At 38.8% G+C, this 22543-nt stretch overlaps 1 protein-coding gene across 5 annotated transcripts in view; it reads right to left on the bottom strand.

Annotated features, from left to right (window-relative positions):
* Positions 1–460: 460 nt before the first annotated feature.
* The window catches only part of Tomosyn (syntaxin-binding protein tomosyn), a 772563-nt gene continuing 750480 nt past the window's right edge, over positions 461–22543 (bottom strand). For all 5 annotated transcript variants that reach the window (XM_068372633.1, XM_068372635.1, XM_068372636.1 and 2 more), the window contains 3 exons: positions 19185–19280; positions 17573–17697; positions 461–2836 (listed from right to left, as the gene is read on the bottom strand). In XM_068372633.1, coding sequence (XP_068228734.1) covers positions 2574–2836; positions 17573–17697; positions 19185–19280 — 484 coding nt within the window. In that variant the 3' untranslated portion in view covers positions 461–2573. The remainder of the gene's footprint in view (positions 2837–17572; positions 17698–19184; positions 19281–22543) is intronic.

Raw genomic sequence — 22543 nt, 5'->3', positions numbered from 1 at the left:
AATACAGTACACCTACTGAACACAAAAATTACTTACAATTAGCTATCACTTTATAAAAAAAAAGTAAAAAAGGATATCTACATGAATAAACTTCCTTTTAAAATACAGTGCGGTACTTCATTGTTATTGTATGACATAGAGACCGACAGGATCTGGTAAAACAGCATACTGTAAAGTGGGTTTTATTTTTGTAATTAATAGTTAAGGATTAGCAGTGTAAAGTCAGAACCAATGAATGTCAAACCTATGTAATGAGGGTATTTATGCATGTATTTATGTATGTATATGTATACATATATATACATATATATATATATATATATTATATATATATATATATATATATATGTATATATATATATATATATATATATATATATATATATATATATGTATGTATGTTTGTATGTATATATATATATTATATATATATATATATATATATATATATATATGTGTGTGTGTGTGTATATATATAATCATGTAATCAATTCATTTTTGCTTCCACCCTGATTTTTATGTCCACATTAGAATTTGCATGACAACTGCCATTAATCAGGATCTTTTTTTTATAGTCAAGTGTGGTAATCATGGTAATGTATTTAAAAATCTTCACAAAATAGCATTTTGGGCCCCTAACTTTAGCTTTATATAGGGAATCTTGTATTATGGTAATACACGAAACCTAAAATTTTGTGCAAGTAATCACAGGTCATGGGCTAAAGAGTTCCTTCTGGGGTTAACGAAAAAGATTTAAGGTTCAATTTACATTGAACAAGGTGTTGATTGCATTAATATTGTATGTTTTCTTACACTTACATCCATTTACACTTGCAGCATACACACATACAGAAAAATCCCACTTATCCAGATATAGAAAAGCCTCCTATAACATGTACATATATTTTAACCACCTTTCTAAACTTGGACCTTGGTCGAATTAATTTGTGAACATATATAAAATCACTAAAGCATTTATCATCAATTTTATTCTAATCAAGTAGGTTAGCTTTTTATTTAGCCTTAAAACAACCAAATGTAGATAACGTTTGGTCATAATTTCTACTACATACATGTGAACTACAATATAAAAGATCTCTGAAATTATTTAGCCAATATCAAAAATATTCAGAAGACAAACTAATAACACTAAACTTGAATTTAATGTGATAAGGGCAGTACTGATGTATTGGGATATGCAAGCTTTGTATTTCTCTCTTGGTAGTTTTTGACATTTAAATATTTCTGTACATTTATGTATACAAACATACCTTAATCAAGTACTGTACAGTACAATATTCTACCAAGGTGATATATGGAGAAAAGTAAAATTTGCAAAACTCTGTGTAAAGTGAAAGAGTATATTACACCACCAGAATACTTAATTTGAGAGCAGATTACAACAGAAAAAATGACTAAGAGCATTACTGTATGTCTGACTCTTACATTATATATTTAAAGTTTAGATTATTTCAGCCTTTGACAATTGGCTAAAGAGAAGTTTTATTTATTGTACTTTGATGCAGTTTATTTAATTTTGTTTTAAACTCCAGTAACACAAAACTTAAATTATAAAATTAAACTAACTTGGACTAAGATAGTCAGTGGCTTTAAATAGAACAGACAGACAATTTTTTTTCAGTTTTATAGCTTCCAAATCTTGTGAAATAAACAGTTATTGAAATTGATTATAATTCTTGTTTCAAAATCATATAGCTTACAGGATTAAAAGGAGAGAGAAATAGCACTTATACTGTACACTTGAAAATGTAGTTTATGACTAATATGCATCATTTATCCTTAGCACGAATGATATATGATATAGAGTTTATATGTTTGAGTATAGTTTCTTTGCAGTGTGCAATTTATGGATGCTTTAGATATAATATAGTTTTTGTAAATTATATCTGGATAAATGGAATTTAACTTTTATGTGTGTGTAATGTCACATGCACACAAAAATGTAAAACATCATTCAACAAAATACTATTTTGATAAAATGCAAAAGTGGATATAACAGTTAGCAAAAGAGCTCACAACCAGTATATGTAACTGTAACTAGCAGTTGTATCACTGTGCTTGCTGCTGCAGCTTGGCCTTTTAATATTACACCAGCATAAAACACCTGGGATCAAAGATATCTAACTCCTCACCATTTTATTTATAACTTTACCTGTACAAATATTTACAAACAGCATGACATTGCTTCCCTATGTGTTAATATTTGGTATCATACCAACTATTGTAACTGGGTAGCTTCTAACATGGTATCAGTTACCTGCTGATACACTGAGTAACAACTTTGAGAAGACAAGGGGTTCATCACTTGACAAAACCTGCATAAAACACATACACACTTGACAAAAACCAATCCTTCTCACAGATATAATGATTTTAAGAACAAACCCACTGTGAAAGGCCTGTTATTGTACTTGTAGTGTGCATATGCTAATTCTGATATACCTGGAACTATTCCAAACCCCATGAATCTCGGAGCTAGCACGTCTGATTACAGAACTATATATACAAATAAATCTGGCAGAGTGAACACCAAAGAGATAGTATAAACCATCTCAGAGTTGATACCACTTCTTGTCCTTGTACTTGAGCATTAGCTGGTGAGCAGCTGTTGAGAATGACTCTGATTCATTCATCATACGACCAGTTCGTTCTTCTAATTCACTAAGTTTCTGCCCTCTCTCTACCATTAACATTCGAGTTTTGGCAACATCACTCGCAACAGAACCAGCTTTTGCATTAAGAGCTTCTAGTTGAGCTGTAGGTCCTGGTACGTGTTTGGCAATGCTCCTTGAACACTTCCCTGAAGACTCACCAACTGTAAAGAACATCTACGCTGTGATGTATTCAAATTAACATCCTTATATATAAATAACTTAAGTTTCTAATAGAATAATTCAAGGCAGGAACACAATGCAATCATGCATGAAAGCCTTTGTAACACATAAATGTTACACATATATAACTATAATATGCACCATGAAAATGCAGGGATTTGTTTAAAAAATGATATGAAAAAAGGGCATTTTACAAAAATAAAACACTCCTGACACTAACCTGTGTAAATTTCATTTAACATTCTTAAACAGAAGTTTTTTAGCTTCTCATATTTCACATAATAAAGCATTAAAGATCAAAGAGTGTGGCAACTGCAAAACTGTCACTCAAAACGTAATTAGTATTAGTTTGGTCACAATTTTGCTCCTAAATGTAGTATTCTTGGAAAAAGTTTAAGAATAAAAAAAAACTTATTTTCCAACCAGAAATTTGTAACCACTATTGTGAAATACTGTAGGTGAGGTTAGGCATCACGAGTAACTTACATAATGGTGTGTGTATCATCTGTAAGTGTTGAAAAATCAAGAATACTTAACTCAACGTAATCATTCTCTTTGGGTGTCATGTTGATCAATTTCTTAGCAACTTCGAATGACCTAAAAGTTTTGTGAATATTCAAGATAATTATGAATTATTGCATTATGATTTGTAAGGTAAGAGATTAAAAGTGAGATTTCATATGATAGTATTTAGATTTGTCCCATTGCAATCCTAAAAATCATAATTAGCCCAGATTTGCAGCCTTAGATGTCTTCAGACTTAATATAGTCTTTTGTACAACAGATAGAAGAGGATTAACAATCCAAGAATATATCACAGAAACCTTAAGTCCTAGACACACTCTTCACCTCTTCAAAATGAAGTGATTTTTATGGCTCTGTTGAAAAACTTCCACGGCTTGTTTGCCCAAGAACTTGTTAAATTTCATTAAGCAAACATTTTAATGATTTTTTCCTCTTTTACCCCTGAGACATCACTTTATTCTCCTGTAAGTAAGTACTGTTTAAGATATTCTCTGTTGAATACTGAGTTGTGGCAGTGTATTAATGCAATTGTGGTGTTAATTCTGATTAATATGTAACTTTTTTGTCTTGGCATTCATTTATAACAACTAACTAGTTGAATTGTTATGTCAGTGTGTTTGCTTTTGACAACTTACAAGTTAAGCATTTGTTTACTAATTAGTGCATAAGAGAAGATTTTTGTTAACGTTAACTTCCTCCTGTATTTGTGTTCTATTATGTAAGCAAAGGGGAAGTACCTTTTATCTATTGTTGCTTATTTTTCTCCTGGGTATGTCAATAAGTAAATTTTATAATTTTGGGACAAAATTATTTCTTTGCCATAAGATATGTTTGGTCTTAGTGTCCATAAGAGTTATCTTACTAAAATTTTTATTCAGCGCATTTTGTACTTCAATAATGTTTGGATGTTCCATAGGCTGACTTTTGTTATCTTTTTTTGCTTTAATTTACATAAGCTCAGAGAAGCAATGAAAGAGGTCTCGTCCACTTTTGCCCTAGACTCCTACAACTGTAGATAGGAAACCAAACAGTTTGTAGCCTCCTTCGCCAAGGAATTTTATTACTGTATTATGAAAATTCCTATTAGAATTAAATCAATTTTTACCACAGTGAATCTCAAAACATTTTTAAGATAAGGATCTGAATATGATTAAGAATTTGCCATAGGAGACCTTTCCTCAAGTTTTTGACCGGGTTTATGAAATTTCTGATCTTCAGATGTAATGGCAACCAAAGAACAAGGATACAGTTAATGAACTGAGAACGGGCAAGGACAAAGATGATGCAGGGAGCTGTGTATGTGACTTCCCCATATGCACTTCCACTCTGAGACATCGTAGTACAAGTATAATTTTGGAAGGAGGATTCAGGAGCCCCTAAATCTAAGGTAGTTGATTTAGGCATTTAATTGCTATCCAGCAATCATTCTCCAGCTCAGCCACACATTTGAAGGTTTCTACTGTTCAGTGCATCATTGATGATTGTTCCCCTCATAAATGCCTAATTTTGTCAGCCACAAGCAGACCTAAAAAGTAAGCCCCAACTTCTTTCATGCCTTCTGCAAATGTGTATGCTGTGCTGTATTTAGTCTTCTAAAACAACAATGTTTTTTGTCTTCAGTTAAGATGTACTCACACATAATTGTGAATGCTCCTTGAACTGAAAAAAGGAAGCCTAATTTAAGATAAAATGCAGCACAGCATAATTAGTTATTTGAAAGGGGAGAGTAAGTTGAGACTGATACTGTTATGTATGTGAATTTTTGGGCTCAAGCCATGGCGTCCTGATGGAAGGTTCCTTTTTGGTAGCTTCCTTGGGTAAATAACTACTAAGATATTCCCAGAGAATTTAACCACAGGTTATCACAGAATTCTAACTTCTGGAGCGAGTATCCTAAAGGTTTCCCTTTAAGACATCGTATATCAACAGGGGACGCATGTATTAACGCGCCACATAGCTATCTACACCCCGAACAGAGTTAATGCTTCGGTGTGTAAGGGCTGAGAATAGCTGGGAGCCGTTCCATAGCTAATCTCAGTCGTGGCTACTACTGGTACTCGAGACGTAAACAAACGGGCGCCATTGCTTAAATGACGTCACGTCCGTCTTCATCCTTTGTTCAGTAGCTCGCCCTACTTAGACGGATTTACCCTGTGCTTTACTTATCGCTTTGCATCTACGTAATGTCGCTACCTTCAGCCTCGCCTTCTTCTGGAAAGTTGAGTACAAGATTCCAGTATTGTTTAGTTAAGCTCTGACCGTAAAGTAAATATTACTTTCCGAGATAATTGCTGTTTTGTGGCAGAGCTGTGCCTCTACCGGACCCGCCATTTTATGGCGTCATTGTTGTTATGCATGCCTTATTTAGTTAGCCACAACAACGCTTCCGGCCTTATTTACTAATCGATTACATTAGTTTATTTAGTCTTCATAGCTAGGAACTTTTATATCGTGTTTCGACGCTTTTTATCGGTCATCGATTGACCTCATACCAGTCGGCTACTATAGCCCCCAGGCCAGAGCGCCTATATATAAGTGTTCATGCATGATTTTATTAGTGATCCTAGGCTAAGTTATGAAGATAGTGGCATTATTTTACAATACTTTCGACCGTGATGCAAGTGTTTTTTCGCCTTCAGGGACCATATAGGGGATAGGTTAGTTAGTGTCCCTTCCTAACCTAACCTACTTGTAGGACCCCTATATGCTTCCTTCATCCCCTGCCTTGGCATTCCCTCTGTTTAGCCTTGATTCCCTTTCTAAGTAGAGGGATCAAGTGTCTAATGGAGTATTTATCGCCTCTCAGTCCTCCCTAAGGGAATGAACCCCCCTTAGGGTTGCGTCCGAGAGTGAGGAAAGGCTAGCCCTTCCTCTATGGCTAGGAATAGTCTATGACTGTCCTGCGATAGCGATATGTCTTCTATCTTTCCTAGTTCAGGGCTCTTAGCCCTGCTCTAGGTTAGGTTTTGGAAGGTTACTCTGTCCCCTGCTGAAACTGTACCCATGCACCGTTTCAGCCTGGCTGCCTTATCTTAGGTTAGGGAGTGTCCTCCCTTTCCCTAGTGGCCGCTCTGGTACAGAACCCCTTCCTTGGAAGACTCTTCTCTTCTCCCCTCCCCACCTATCTCTTGTATAGCCTAGCCTACACTTAGGTTAGTCTATACCCATCTGTCCCCTGTCCTACAACTCCTCCTTAGGGTGGAGTGATAGGGCTACCTTGAGCTTCCATGTGCAGTCCGCTCTGGTACATATACCCTTCATAGTGTCCTATGGGGTTAGCCACTGGATGTGTTCTGCATGTGGAGGTCTCCCCCCTCTTTGGGTGTCCCCTAGCCCTCCCTTGGGCTACCCTAGCTCCCGGTCCTCTGTGACCCCTGCTCCTGGGTGATAGAGCCTGCCTCTATCATGGGTACACCCTCTCAGGGGGGGATGTCTGGGAGTCCATGACTGGACTTCTTACATCCCTCCCCCTGTCTCTCTCACTATCCGGGTGCCGGTCCCTTGCCGCCTCCACTGTCGGCGATACCCGCTTCCTACCTTGGTGACTCTCCCCTACCCTCATGCCGCCAGCCCCCCCGCTTGCCGGGGGACTGTCGACCGCCGCCGGCTCCCGCCGATGGCTCTCCTCCTTCCTCCTAGCTTCGCCGTCCGCCTGCCGGTCGGCCACCGGAGTGCCGGCATCCACTGCCGGCAACCTGGTTCAGCTATAACCATCCTTGTCCCAGTCACCAATCCGGCATCCTCCGACTGCCGGAGCCGCTGCTCCTCTGCCGGCGTGCCGCCGTTGTGCCGGCGGCCGCCACCCTGGTATTACTCGACTTACATTTTGTCTGTTCTAATGCCAGAAACTCTGCTGGAGCGGCCTCCAGCGTGCCGGAGGTCTGCCGGAACCTCCCGGAGGCGTCAAGACTACTTGCACCCCCTTCTACTAGCTATCACTTGTATACTGATAGCCCTACACTGCAAACAGATGGCCTGTTTACACTCTTTAGATCAGTGCCTTGGTACTGTTCTATTAGTAATCATGCTGTCTCTTTGCATTCTTCAAAATTCCAGCATGCTGCGTGCATCTTAGCGCGGCTGGTTGCCGGAAGCAGTTACCCTAAGGGACCTGTTAGCCCCCTAATTTGGGACTGAGTGATCTCGGTCCCAAACTTATCCTTGGTTTTTTCCATGGAATTCCATTGCCCTGTGGAATTTTAAGGAATACTATCCTGTGCCTTCGGCCATCTCGGATTATCCAGGGATAAAGCTTGCGGTAGCCAGCCAGGCGGGATGCATGGAGTATGTTTTCTTTACTACTTCAATCTCTATGCATCACACCCTTTCTTTAAGTTAAAATTAATGATTAATCTTAACTTAGCTTAAGAACCACTCTTATGACTCCCCCCATACTCATTTTCTCTTTCTTCCACAGGAGGAGCAGATGAAGTGTGACTTCGACTTCTGCGCTGTGAAACGCCCGCACTTCTACGGGCATACGGCTTGCAGGACTCACGCCCCTTGTGCTAACAAGAAAGGGGATCTGAAATTCTGGGACCCACTGAATTGTACGGTCTGCCAGGCTCACCTAGTTGATGCCTTCCATAACCCTCCCTCAGCGGAGGTCAGGGACACTTCTCGGGAGAAGCTACGCAAGTGGGTGCGTGGCTTCCAGAAGAATGCCACCGGACCGTACCTGGCCACTGAAGAAATGAGGTCACTCCTGTTCCCTAAGGCCTCCCCTGATTCAGTGGTACCCAAGGATGTGATCCCCACTGTCCAAATTACAGTGGAACCTGATGTTGTCATGGCCCAGTCCATGCACGAGTGCCGCCTGGATTCCGAAGATGACGAACATATGTCGGATGTCTCGGAAGACACGGAGAAGACCCTTATGGCTCAAGGAGCTGAAGATGACGAAGACCAGGTGGAATACGACGAGTCGGAGCAAGAGGTCGCTCCTCCTTCCATCTCCGCCCCTACTCCTACACCGACGGAAGTGTCTATCCCGTCTACCTCCACGACCCCGGATCCCTCTTCATCCACTCAAGAAATGATCCGGTTGATTAGAGCCGTCATGGACGACAGGTTAAAGGAGAATCAGGAGTTCATCAGGTCCATGATGGGATCCAGAGAACCGAAGAGGATTTCGGTTAAGGATCTCCCCGCTTGCTCACATGCCAACCCATGGAGGTATGCTGAGCATATGGTTATCGCGACCGGCAAGATCTTCGTCAGCGACAAGATCGGCACGGTCCCTTTGGAAGACGTGGAGTTCTTCCCAAACTTCGAGGCCTACCCGGACTGTTACGTCCGACTTCGCTCTGAACCTGCCTCTAAAGAAGAGACCGAACCGAAGGAAGAGATAGTGTTCGATCTCGCGAAGGCCCAGGCTATGCTAGCCAACACGTTCAAGAGTAGGGGTTTTACCTGCTCAAGCTTCCGGCCCTGAGCAAGAAGCACCCTACTTATGTCGCACCTGAAAATGCGGTACTTCCATTCTTGGAAAAGGCCTTCGCTGCGTGCCTTAAAGCTGTGGAAGAGGGGAAAGCCTGCCCTGCACTGGAGGAGTGCAGACCCTTCTCCATAGTTACTCCCCCTGACGCTCGACACTGGAAGGACATCCAGCATACGTTCGTCGTGGGAAAGCTAGATCCTGACGTCGCCGGACGTCAGTTTAACGAAGACCTCCCGAAGCTCAACGATCACCTCCTTCGTCGGGAACAAGATACGAAGGAGAGGCTCGCAGCATCCATGTCCCACCAAGTCCAACTTGAAATTATGGCCTGTGACACCAGAGTACCAGACCACTACATGGTAATTTCCAAATCCCACATGGCAACCGTGATGAAGGACTTGTACCACTTCATGAAGGCTCGGAGAGCCTGTCGTGAATTCGTGTTCGCAGGTGCCACTGTGAAACACGAACCCCGGAGGCTGATTTCCTCCAACATCTGGGGCAAACACCTCTTTCCTTCTGACCTTGTGAAGGAAATCACCGACAAAGCCGCCACGGAGAATAGGAACCTTCTCCACAAGTGGGGCATGTCAAGGAAGAGGAAACCCTCTCAACCTAAGAGGAAATCCTCAAAACAGAAACCCCAGCAACGTCAACCAAGACGTCAGTTTCCGGGACCCGCTACCTCCCAAGTGGCAGCTCAGCCACAACAGACCTTTCAATTGGTCACCCAACCGGTGTTGTCACAGTCACCGGTCTTCACCCCTGCTTTCGAGCAACAGACGACTACCTTTCGTCCCAAAGGTAGAGGCTCAAACAGAGGTGCAGGCAGAGACGCGTCTCGCCGTCCCTCCAGAGGCAGAGGAGGAAAGGGAGCTAGCGGCCGAGGCAGCAAGCCCTCGGGACACCAGAAGCAATGAAGTGCTTCCGGTGGGAGGAAGACTCCGCCAATTCCAGGATCGTTGGACCTTCGATCCCTGGGCACACAGCATCGTCAAGAAGGGTCTAGGCTGGAGTTGGACTCAACCACCCCCAACATTCCAGCAGTTCTTCCAACAATCAACCCCCCTTCTGGAAGAATATGTCCTAGATCTCTTGAACAAGAAGGTGATAAGGAAGGCAAAGTCCACCAGGTTCCAAGGAAGACTGTTTTGTGTCCCCAAGAAAGACTCCGACAAACTCAGAGTCATTCTGGACTTATCCCCCCTCAACAAGTTCATAGCGAACGACAAGTTCAAGATGCTGACTCTTCAACAAATAAGGACCCTTCTGCCTCGAGGTTCCTACACGGTCTCCATAGACCTGGCGGATGCCTACTGGCACGTTCCAATGAACCATCACGCTTCCTCCTACCTAGGATTTCGACTCCAAAGGAAAAGCTACGCCTTCCGGGCCATGCCCTTCGGCCTCAATGTGGCCCCTCGGATCTTCACAAAGCTGGCGGACGCCATAGTACAACAGCTCCGCCTCCGAAACGTCCAGGTGATGGCCTACCTCGACGACTGGCTAGTCTGGGCTCCATCGCCCGAAGATTGTGTAAAATCTTGCAACAAAGTCACCCAGTACCTAGAACACCTGGGATTCAAGATCAACGAGAAGAAATCTCGCCTCTCTCCAGCTCAGAAGTTCCAGTGGTTAGGAATCCAATGGAACCTTCAGTCACACCGCCTTTCCATCCCCCAGAAGAAAAGGAAGGAAATAGCAGGGTCTGTCAAGCGACTACTGAAATCCAAACGAATTTCAAGACGCCAGCAGGAACGAGTTCTAGGCTCTCTACAGTTCGCCTCAGTAACAAACCCAGTGCTTCGTGCACAGCTAAAGGATGCCGCGGGAGTCTGGAGACGTTCTGCATCCATCGCTCGAAGAGACCTCAAGAGACGGCTCCCAAACAGACTTTGACTTCTCCTCAAGCCGTGGTCGGAAGCAAAGGCCCTGAAAAGGTCCATTCCTCTTCAACACCCTCCTCCATCACTCAACATCCACACGGACGCTTCGCTGGAGGGTTGGGGAGGTCACTCCCACCAAAAACAGGCTCAAGGCACCTGGTCTCCCCTGTTCAAGACGTTCCACATAAACATCTTGGAGGCCATGGCGGTCCTTCTAACTCTGAAGAAATTATCCCCGCCTCTCTCGATCCACATTCGTCTAACCCTAGACAACTCGGTGGTAGTTCGTTGTCTCAATCGCCAAGGCTCAAGATCGCCCCAGATAAATCAGGTGCTTCTCCCAATCTTCCGTCTGGCAGAGAAGAAGAAGTGGCACCTGTCTGCAGTTCACCTACAAGGATTCCGCAACGTGACAGCGGATGCTCTATCTCGAACAAACCCGATAGAGTCGGAATGGTCTCTAGACGCAAGATCGTTCTCCTTCATCTCTCACCAAGTCCCAGAACTTCAGATATATCTCTTCGCAACGAGCGACAACAATCAACTTCCTCGGTATGTGGCCCCGTACGAGGACCCCAAGGCAGAAGCAGTGGATGCCATGTCACTGGACTGGAACAGATGGTCCAAGATCTACCTGTTCCCTCCCACCAACCTTCTGCTGAAAGTCCTCTCCAAACTGAGAACCTTCAAAGGGACAGCGGCCCTAGTGGCTCCCAAGTGGCCCCGGAGCAACTGGTACCCCCTGGTCCTGGAGCTGCAGCCCAAGCTGATCCCTCTCCCGGGCCCAGTTCTCTCCCAACAAGTACAGAAGTCGACTGTCTTCGCTTCATCATCGAAAATCAAGGACCTTCATCTCATGATTTTCTCTCCCTAGCCGCAAAGAAGAGGTTTGGGATCTCGAAGAAAAGTCTGGACTTCCTAGAGGAATACAAGACCGAATCCACAAGACGGCAATACGAATCATCCTGGAGGAAATGGGTCTCCTTCGTCAAGACAAAAAATCCTAAAGAAATCACAATTGATTTCTGCATGTCCTTCTTTATTCACCTTCATGGACAGGGATTAGCAGCCAACACGATTTCAACCTGCAAATCGGCCTTGACCAGACCAATTCTGTATGCCTTCCAAATTGATCTGTCCAGCGACATCTTCAATAAACTACCGAAAGCATGTGCTCGCCTACGCCCAGCACCCCCACCGAAACCGATCTCCTGGTCATTAGACAAGGTGCTCCATTTTGCCTCCAACTTGGATAATGATTCATGCCCTCTCAAGGATCTGACTCAGAAAGTTATATTTCTCTTTGCTCTTGCTTCGGGGGCTCGAGTCAGCGAAATAGTGGCATTATCAAGAGAGGAAGGACACATCCTGTTTACCGATACAGGAGACGTTACCCTCTCCCCTGATCCGACGTTTCTCGCCAAAAATGAATTACCCACCAAAAGATGGGGCCCCTGGAGAATATGCCCCCTGAAGGAAGATGTCTCTCTATGCCCAGTAGAGAGCCTCAAGGTCTATCTTCGCAGAACTTCGAACTTTGGTGGAGGCCAACTCTTCAAAGAAGAAACATCGGGCAGCGACCTGTCACTGAAACAATTAAGAGCGAAAATCACCTACTTCATTCGCAGAGCGGATCCTGACAGTACACCCGCCGGTCATGATCCTAGGAAAGTTGCATCATCTCTGAATTTCTTTCAGAGTATGGACTTTGAAAGCTTTAAAAACTTCACAGGCTGGAAGTCCTCGCGCGTTTTCTTTAAACATTATGAGAAACAAGTGCACGAAGTCAAACATTTTGTGGTAGCCGCAGGTAGTGTTATGAAACCTGCACCTAACTCTGCATAGAACAGTGAGTTACTTGGGACTCTAACTCTTCGGGTGCCTATGTTGACCCTCGAGCGATACATAGTGATGTCGAAAACACTTAGTGGTTTTATAACTGTTCTTATCCCAGGTGAAATGTCATAGTTGTCACACAAGTGCCGCATGCCCTGAGCATGATGTGTTTTTAATCAAAGACTTACGTTCCTCGAGAACGAGTGCCTACTAATAAACTTGAAATTCCTTTTCAGATTCAAGAGCAAGTCTTTATTACTATGTACATTATAATTACTGTAAATGAACTTTACTTATTGCTGCAATTCATTTAATTTCTGCATTTGTGAAATAAAATTTCTATTTTATTACCTGTGCGTCTCAATCAGCTCCTACTTACTATGAAATACATGCCTGTCATAGTTTTATTATCCCCTTTTTTCCTTATGGTTATGGAGAAATTAAGATACTAACTCTTAATTTATATTCACTCTGATTATGTAATGTTCCAATACGAATACTTACTCTTCATACCCTGGAGATGAATCACCCTTCTCAGCACACAGTGCCCAACCACCACTGGTCTGCTTTTCAGAATGTTCCTATACGAATGCCAAACATTCGGCTTCGTCTCCAAGTTCTTCTATCAGGATGAATAGCCCTTCAATACCACTTTGACGTCGGCATGGCCCGTGGGAACCTCACTGCCAAGGGGGGCAGGATGATTCTTCCCTACGGTTCTTTACCAAGATTACTATGCTATTTTGTCAATGCCTTGGCACTTACTAATAGGGGAAAATCTACCACGATACATTGATTCTCTGGTATTCTTCCATCAGGACGCCATGGCTTGAGCCCAAAAAACGGATTTTGAGCGAAGCGAAAAATCTATTTTTGGGTGAGATAGCCATGGCGTCCTGATGGACCCTCCCTGCTACTTCGTCCAGTTTTTAGGTCCCACCCTGCTCTGCTGTATCATGGTGATGGGCAAGCAACTGGCTTCAGGATGAAGACGGACGTGACGTCATTTAAGCAATGGCGCCCGTTTGTTTACGTCTCGAGTACCAGTAGTAGCCACGAATGAGATTAGCTATGGAACGGCTCCCAGCTATTCTCAGCCCTTACACACCGAAGCATTAACTCTGTTCGGGGTGTAGATAGCTATGTGGCGCGTTAATACATGCGTCCCCTGTTGATATACGATGTCTTAAAGGGAAACCTTTAGGATACTCGCTCCAGAAGTTAGAATTCTGTGATAACCTGTGGTTAAATTCTCTGGGAATATCTTAGTAGTTATTTACCCAAGGAAGCTACCAAAAAGGAACCTTCCATCAGGACGCCATGGCTATCTCACCCAAAAATAGATTTTTCGCTTCGCTCAAAATCCATTTTTTAAGCATTTGGGAAATACTGGCTTTTTTGTTTTCTATTTTGTTTTATATAACTAAATGCTTGCCTGGATTCAGTGTTATAAAACTATGAATTCTATTACTTTTGTGTTTTCTCTCAAGGCTGAGATGTAATAATTATTCTTATTCCAGATTTATGTTGTCCTGTTGTCTCTCCTGGCTAGTACAGTGGTTACATGTTCCCCTTGCATTCACATGGGATCAGATTGATCTCAGCTTGGGACCATGAGTCTAAGCAGTTTTAGTATACTAAGGAGGTTACTGCTATGGTTTGGTTGGACACCACAAGGGGGGGGGGTTGCCTGGCTGACATTCTGGCAAGAGTCTCTTCAGATGATATTGGAACTGAAACCAGACATCTTTAACCTTTAACCCCTGCAAATGATAATGCCTGACTGCATGGTAATTATTAATCTTTTTATTAAAATCCTGCTTATTTCAATTAATCTTACTTTTGAATCATAAGCTTACTAACCTAAAATATACAATAAAACAAACAAATCTCATCTCTCAACATAAACCTACGAATCACAAATGTATGAAATAAGCATGTGGTCAGCTTATGTCACCTTCAGAAAGTAGCACCTCTTATGATAAAACTTCCTTGATTTATTTCAGGTGTCTCATAATACTTTTCTTTAATAATATAAGAAAAAATATATCTTCTTTTTAATACTTAACATTTTCTTTCATTCTTGAAATGAAATTCCCAGACACTGAAGGGTGTTTAACATCTGTAGAATACAATTTGAGTCTTTTAGTAGGAATTTGTATCTTTTACAGAGTCCAAAGGTTGGCCCCTACCCTTAGTGTGGAAAATGGCCAAAACTTTAACCACATCAAATGAACATGATGGAAAATTCATGGGACTTACTTCATCCCCTGCTAAATTGATATTGGGTTGAGTACATAAACATGTAGCCAAAGATTTCACACTATGGCAAAATTTGGCAGTCTTAAATTTTGGAAGAATTTCGCACACCATGTGCTATGTGAACCTTATCTTTAATAATGCTAAATCTCCTTACGCCATTGTTGGTTAGGATCATCATGCCATCTGGCTATATAAGGGATTTTGACGAAGGAAAAATCTATTTCTGGGCTTGACCTGTGTCGCCCAGTGAAATGCTCCTCTTGCACCATTTCTAAGGCATAGTTATTGCTGAATATACCAGAGAAAAAGAGAGATGCATGGAATGCCAGGAATAAACCTAGCTTGCTCACTCTTTGAGTGTCGGTATAGAAATAATGGCTTTAACTGACATGGTAACAATATAAAAAAGGAATTTTATTAAAAAAAATTATTTCTATACTCACCGGATGTTCATATTACTTTTGTATCCAGAAGTTTGGTTATGTCGATGTAATCCCCTTAAAAATTCAAACATTAACTGTTTTCTTTTCTTCCATTACAATAATGCCTCTAGTAAAGTAATGAGACTAATGGTGTCAGACAATAACAGGCTACTAGAGTCATATCATCGTCTTGGTTACAGGTGGACTTGCACTCCATGTTGTCAAGGTTTTAATTTGTCTTTTAACTATTTTTAGTGGTTTAAAGATGTCTTCTCTTGGATTTGGAAGCAATTGCTACATAGATTGTGCAAGGGAATTCTTTTTGACCAATCAAGATCTTCATTCTCTTTGTGTCTCATACCAGGTCAATTTTGAACTTTTTCGAGATTCATTGTTAGGAGTGCGAGGCCTTACTGTTCCTCTTTGAAAGTATGTTTCTTAGATACTGATGAGAATGAAGTTGAAAGTGTAAATGAAAGCTTTCTTTCAGTTTAGATGGAAACCCAGAGAAGACCAAGCTAGTTGATTTTAGAGGAGATGAAAATAATTTTACTCCAGTCTTTGACTCTGCTATAGTCCTAATAAGTCTAGTTTTGATTGTTATGTAATTATAAAACTTTTAACATCATTATCTTTTTTATGGAGGGTCAGACTTGCCAATGTCTTCTTTCAAAGTAATATTTCAGGCTTAACATGCTCTGTTTCAAACCCTGGCCAGACTCCTTGAGTAGTAGGTAGTGTTTTTACTGTACCATTCAGTAAGGATTCTGATGGTAAGGCACATTCCAGGTTCAAAGTCCTCTAGCAGAGCCTCAAATTCTTTTTTAACCTTAGACTCTTCTTCAGTATAACTAGCATTCCAGCATTTCTAACTAACCACTCTTTTGAAACAACAAGATTGTAAGGCATAAGACCCAAGATGGTAGCTAGGATCCTTATATACCTCCTCTAGCTAAAGTAAGTGCCTCTTAACAACCTTATGTGCTGAGATGGTAGTCTAGATTATATATCACTCCTCTCTTCAGAATAAGTGCCCCTTGAAAACTTTGCATTATTGTGTGGGTGGTGTGGCAATATTTCTTGCTTTTAAAAATGGTAAAAGCCATTCATTATCCTCTTCATGCTCAATACATGGTATTCAAAGCCTTTTAGAGATGCACTGCTAGTCTTAACCAGGGATTTGAGAGAATAATTTGCTCGTATTGAAATTGAATTAGGATCTGTTGTCATGTTAGGCAATGTCAGGGCATGAACTCACACCAAGTAAGGTGATGGGATAACCATCGTGCAACTAGTTTGTCTGATAACAAACATAAAAGGATGCAAAGAAAGCAAATCTTGTCAATTCAACCCCAACTTTGTAACAGAAACGACAAGAATATTACCAAGCTCAGAAACTGATATGTGATCTTTTGTCACTACAGTTGTGTCAGAATTAGACATTACTTAAGACATTAATAGTGGTAAGGGGAAAGTTAACTAAAGAAGTGTTAACAATAATAGCAGCAGCAGCAATAGCATCATTATAAAAAATGAGATCAGTTACAATATAAGTAGCTTCTGAAGTTTATTGCCCCCACCCCCCCAAAAAAAAAATCAACCTTTGAATCAACACTTGCAACAATATTATCCAAAAGAAATGGAATGATCAGAGTAATTTTTTTTTATTTGTCACTGTTTGCTTCTACGTTATGAAGAAATATCCATTCTTTACCTTACTCTCACTTATATCTCCTTTCCATGAATTTTTCCTCTTACGCTAGGCATCCCTAACCTTAGTACGAATTTCTACTAAAGATATTCGGACATTTGTGTATTGGATGAACTAGAAAACTTAGGGCAACGATTCTTCAAATAAAAAATTATTCCAAGACATGATCAACATGGGTCCTCTGACTCCAAATAGTTTATAACTTCACAGCTTTGATCTTGAAACAATATTCAGGTTTGAATAGACATTCCTTAATCTCCAGGTCTATAAGCACAAGCAAAGATATAGAAGAACAATCTTGAGTTCAAAATAAGCAAATACTCGAGTCTCTGGCCATCTCCTTTACAAGACAGATGCTGCATGCCAGTCTTGGAGATAAGCATGTGAAGTAAGTGTTGTGTAGTAGTAATATGGGAAAGGGAAAAGATGGCATACAGATTTTCAATTTTAGGAGGTTGTGAAACTGATGTTCTTTCTGAGTTAATAGCTTATGATTTGAAGGTAAAATTCATGGAAATATTAAACTTACGACACAGAAATCTGCACATAACTCGGTGACCGTAATAGCAGGAAATATGATTACTTTATAATCATCATTAAGGATTTAAATTATGTAAAATTGGTACTGTACTTACAAAGCTCTTCACGGTCCAGTTGAGAGACTCCACCACCAAAGAGTCCTTTGAAAAAGCTTTGCTTTGGAGGCTCAGGCATATCATGAGGCTGAAATATTTCTCCTAATAAATCTTGAAGTTCCTTGCTAAAAAGGGGAGGAAAATAAGATATTACAACAGACTTTACCATATACAGTACTGTTACTAGTTTTACGATGATGTCTTTTGCTTCAACATCATATAATGCTTCACTTAAAACATAAAGACGATAAATTAATTTTCTTATACATCTCATTGCAATTAGATAATCTTACCCTTTCGTTTTACAAAATTCTGTAAAATCAACTAATACCTGGCCTAATAGTCAGCCACCTCCAATATTAAAAAAACTGTAGTCATAAGGGTTCTACATACTAATATTTCATTTATAAAATGTTCTCATATATTGAAAGTGTAAATTAATATAAATATGTACATTTCAGTGGAGGAATATTTATAAAAATCTTAAGTACCTGTACTGAATGCAGTGCACATACAGTAGTTCTCAGTAAAAACAAAAGTATTGTTTGGTAAAGATAAATGACTATGTAATATGGTAGGATATGATGAAGAATGGGACTATCCTCATGGTATCCCTAAAAAATAGCTTCTACCCAGAGCATTGGATTTATATATAATGTACACAGGACTAGAAAGAATCAGTATGTAACCACCCATTAGCATTCTTTATCTATTTTATGATGTTGATCATCATTAAATTAGCATGATGGAGTTCTCTACAAAGGGGTGTTTTATTATTGATCATTTAGCTGGCTAATAAAGAATTGTATATACTAAAAGCTCTGTGTTTCATTGCACTATTGAAAGGCAACATTACTGATAATGAATTCTTAATACCATGCCAATACTAGGTTTCTTATAGAAGAAAGTGATTTCTAATGGAAATGCTTAATGTATGAGTAAACATGGCACCAAACAAGTAAAGTATTTGAATAGACATTTTAAGTCTACTGGATATTGGGTGATTAAGAAGGTAGCTAGTGCTATCTCCTTTTGAACACAGATAAAAGGAAATAATACATAAGTACTCCTATAATAGCAAATTAAGGAATGAGTCATTTATAAACCCCATTTTCTCAGTTTCCTACAACACCACCTATCTAAATTCAGGCCCAATACTGTTGGCTTTAGATAGTTCATATATGCCATTCATCTGCATCACCAGCACATTACCTTAATGACTATACAACTTCAAGCACAATAGAACATTACAGAATATAATAAACATCCTTATCAGTAAGATAATGCAAAAGAGAAAATATAAGATTGAAAGCTATTCCTTGTTTATAAGTATTAAGTTTTCAGAATGACTGTACACACAGTTTATTAAACCATTTCTTAAATCACAACTTGAATTATATCTTACTTTTCTACTTTAAAACACCTCCCAATTTTTTTTGGAAATAGTGTTTCTTCTAGAATTGTGTGAAGTTATGTTCTATTTTTTTCTTTTTAAGGAAACAGACTTTCCCATAATAGACAATATTTATTAGGTCCTATGCTCAAAAGCAATAGGTAACAAGTAGATTATTTACTTAATCTAACCTTTTATATATGAAGTATTAACACTCACCAAAAATCGGAAGCCAATGTAAACTTCTGAATTTCAGTTGGAGAACACAAATACATTCCATGACCGTAATTTGTAAAGCAGAATGTCCTCGCAATTCTGACAAAGAAAAGCACACTAGTAAAATTTCATCCAATCTCCTTCAGCTTCCTTTAAAACTGTAACAAAAGTGTTTTGTGATTTGATAAACAAAAATAAGAGAGCAATGTTGAAATAAAAAAAAATTGAATAATCACACCTGAATCTAGAAGTCGTCATTTTAGAGTTGTAAGATATTGAAATGAAAAAAAAATCAACTCAGGTTAGTTGCTTTTAAGTGGAAAGGTGTACCTCAAGATAATTTACGCATATCAATAAAGGGCAACTTTCATATAAAATTATAGCAAAGAAGAAAATTAGCAATATGAAACTTATAACCCATAACTAGAATTTTTTTTTATTATTAACATTATCTAAAATCAAACAGGAAAATATCATATTGCAATCATAAAATGTTCAAAATCAACCAATTTTATTCATTCAGAACTGATGCATTCATATGAAATAAAAGAGAAAGTTGTATTTGAAAAGCAATAAAATGAATATATGGTAATTACAATATCTGTATAGGCATAACGATAATCTGACCACTGTCCCGAAATTACTCATAAGTTCAATGCACTTAAAATAATTCTAAAGATGTACAATATGTATGTGGTAACACTGAAAGTAACACCTAAAGTAAAAAAAAAAACTGCAAATGAATGTACAGTATACCTTACCGAAATGTCTATAAAGGACATTGGAATCCAAACTCACACCAATTAATATCATGGTTTATTATTACACTACTGTAATTGAAATCTTTCAATGGTTTTAAAACAACACAATTAACATACATTTTTTTTCTCATAATTATTAATTGAAACTGAAAAAACTGCCTTTTTAGAAAGCTCCTCACGAAGGCATTCGAAATGACTTTTTGGAATTCTGTATATCAAATGCTAAATTTTTTTTAATTTAACATTGTTTTAAATGAAAAAAAAATGCGAGCAAATCTGAAAATCTCTCCTTCACAGATATTGCCTAAGATCTTGAAGAAAACAAAATGAATAATGTGAGATTCAAAACAGAAAAATCACCATAAAAACCTATCCAATAACACCACGGGTTTATTTGTTGTATGTAAATCCTATTATATATTATTATCATTGTTATTGTAGTTACTGTTTAACATTGTAGCTATACTTATGACTTTAGGATTATCTTTAGAAAAGCCTGAATGAAAAAAGGGCCATTAAAATTACCTCATTATCTTTTGATTTCAGTAAAATTAATCCTTAATCTGCATCATGGAAATACCAAATAAAACAAGGTCACATTAAACTCCAAAATACAAATACATTACAGGCTGATAATTATATTATGGTAGTTTAACCAAACTAACAATTTTAACAGAGTAAAACCATATTCTCTGAGTTCTATGGGATTATTTCAAATAAATAAAAAAAAATTAATCTCATAAATGGATACTAATCAAATCTATTGAGGGTATAAAACAATCTATTCTAGATCAGAAAACTCAATATTCTCTGAGTTCCACAAGGTTTACTTTCAACAAACAAAAAAATCATCTAATAATTGGATTCTTATCAAATCTACTGGAGGGATACATCAAGTATACTATGTTGAAATTTTCTGTTCAAATTCAACTTATGAAAACAATTCACTACGTGGGATAGGTTTTGATTGACGTAATATATTTGCATTTAGTTTTCACAATGGAATATATGGTTTCAATATATCTAGAAAATTAATACTGTGGATGCTAATTATCTCAATTCTTGGTAAATATGCCAAATTTTAATATTTCGTGCTTTTCACTATTTTTAATACTTGACATGATTCACTCTGTCCATCTTGGTTTCACCCATAAACAAAACAAAATAAAAATATCAATCTAGAATTCCAAATAAAATTGTGTACAACACTAACTTTGCTAGTCTCCACAAATATGGATTGAAATTGCATATGCAGAGAAACAGATTGAGACTCCATTTCCGACATATCAAATAAACTTGTGTCTTCATAAACTAATTTCCTGTTGGTAAACGAGCATTATTACTAATTTTGTTAATTTTCTGTAATACTATCATGAATTTTATACAATTCTGTAATGACATCATGATTACGGACAGTGGCAACAAGCGTTTTCTTTAGTACATGATAGCTCTAACATTTGTCAGGGATTTGTATATCTTTCCCTCATCCCACCAATCAATGCTTAATCACTGTTTCAGCAAGATAAACCCATCTTGAAACATACTCATCCATTCTACTACCTCACCTAATCCTCATTTCTCATTTCTCTTGTGCATTTCCATCTTTCCCTTTTAATGCTTCTTACACCATATACAGGTATACCGTACTACTGTACAAACAAGTAGATCCTTCACTTGTGTTCAACATCTACAAATAACTTCCATTGAAAGAGAACTTGATCAACAATACTTTCATATAATCACAAACACCTTCAATTCAAATAACACTCAAAGTCCCATCTCACTCTTTAGCATACACCCACCTGCCTTCGCTTCATATACGGTATTATTTAAAACTTATCTTCTTTAGATTTTTTCATCACTTTCGCTTTTGCTATTATTACTTACCAATATTTTCTCTCACATTTAAACACACACACACATGTACAGTATATATATATATATATATATATATATATATATATATATAATGTGTGTGTGTGTGTGACAAACACACGTGTGTATATATATATATATATATATATATATATATATATATATATATATATATATATATATATCTGTATACTTGTGTAAGCAACCTGTCAAACATGACGGCTAGATATTTGGAAAGATATGCACACACACGCACCCCCTCTCACCACAGTATGACTAACCCCTCTCACCCTTACCCGAGGGATGGGGAAAGCTGAAAAATGGATTTAAGAGTTTTGAGGTGGTTTGCTGAAAGGGAGAGAATGGAGGATGGTAAGCTCTATAAAAGTAAATGGTGACGCGTATGCGAAGCTTGATGCACTGCTAATGAGTCCTCTATGTAAGAAATGAAGTGGTCAATGTCCTTGAAATGTTTATATAAAATAACTGCTCAAATTGCATTGAAAATTTTTGTTCAGAAATTTTATGGTGGTTTGGGACCAATCCTTTATACTGTACATAGGTTGTATGCAGTATAATTTTCTTTTAGAAGTTAATAACTCTAAGCAATCCTGCTGAATGAAAAAAAAAAAAACAAAAAAATTAAAATTTTATCTAAAATTTTCATTTCCTTAATCCAAGTAACTTAAGTTGAGGAAAACATTCATTTGCATAATTATTACTTCA

Source organism: Palaemon carinicauda, chromosome 4, assembly GCF_036898095.1.
Source record: "Palaemon carinicauda isolate YSFRI2023 chromosome 4, ASM3689809v2, whole genome shotgun sequence".
NCBI classification, from domain to species: Eukaryota; Metazoa; Arthropoda; class Malacostraca; order Decapoda; family Palaemonidae; genus Palaemon; species Palaemon carinicauda.
Note: the sequence above shows the minus strand (reverse complement) of the source record. Positions and strands in the feature narration are given on the sequence as shown.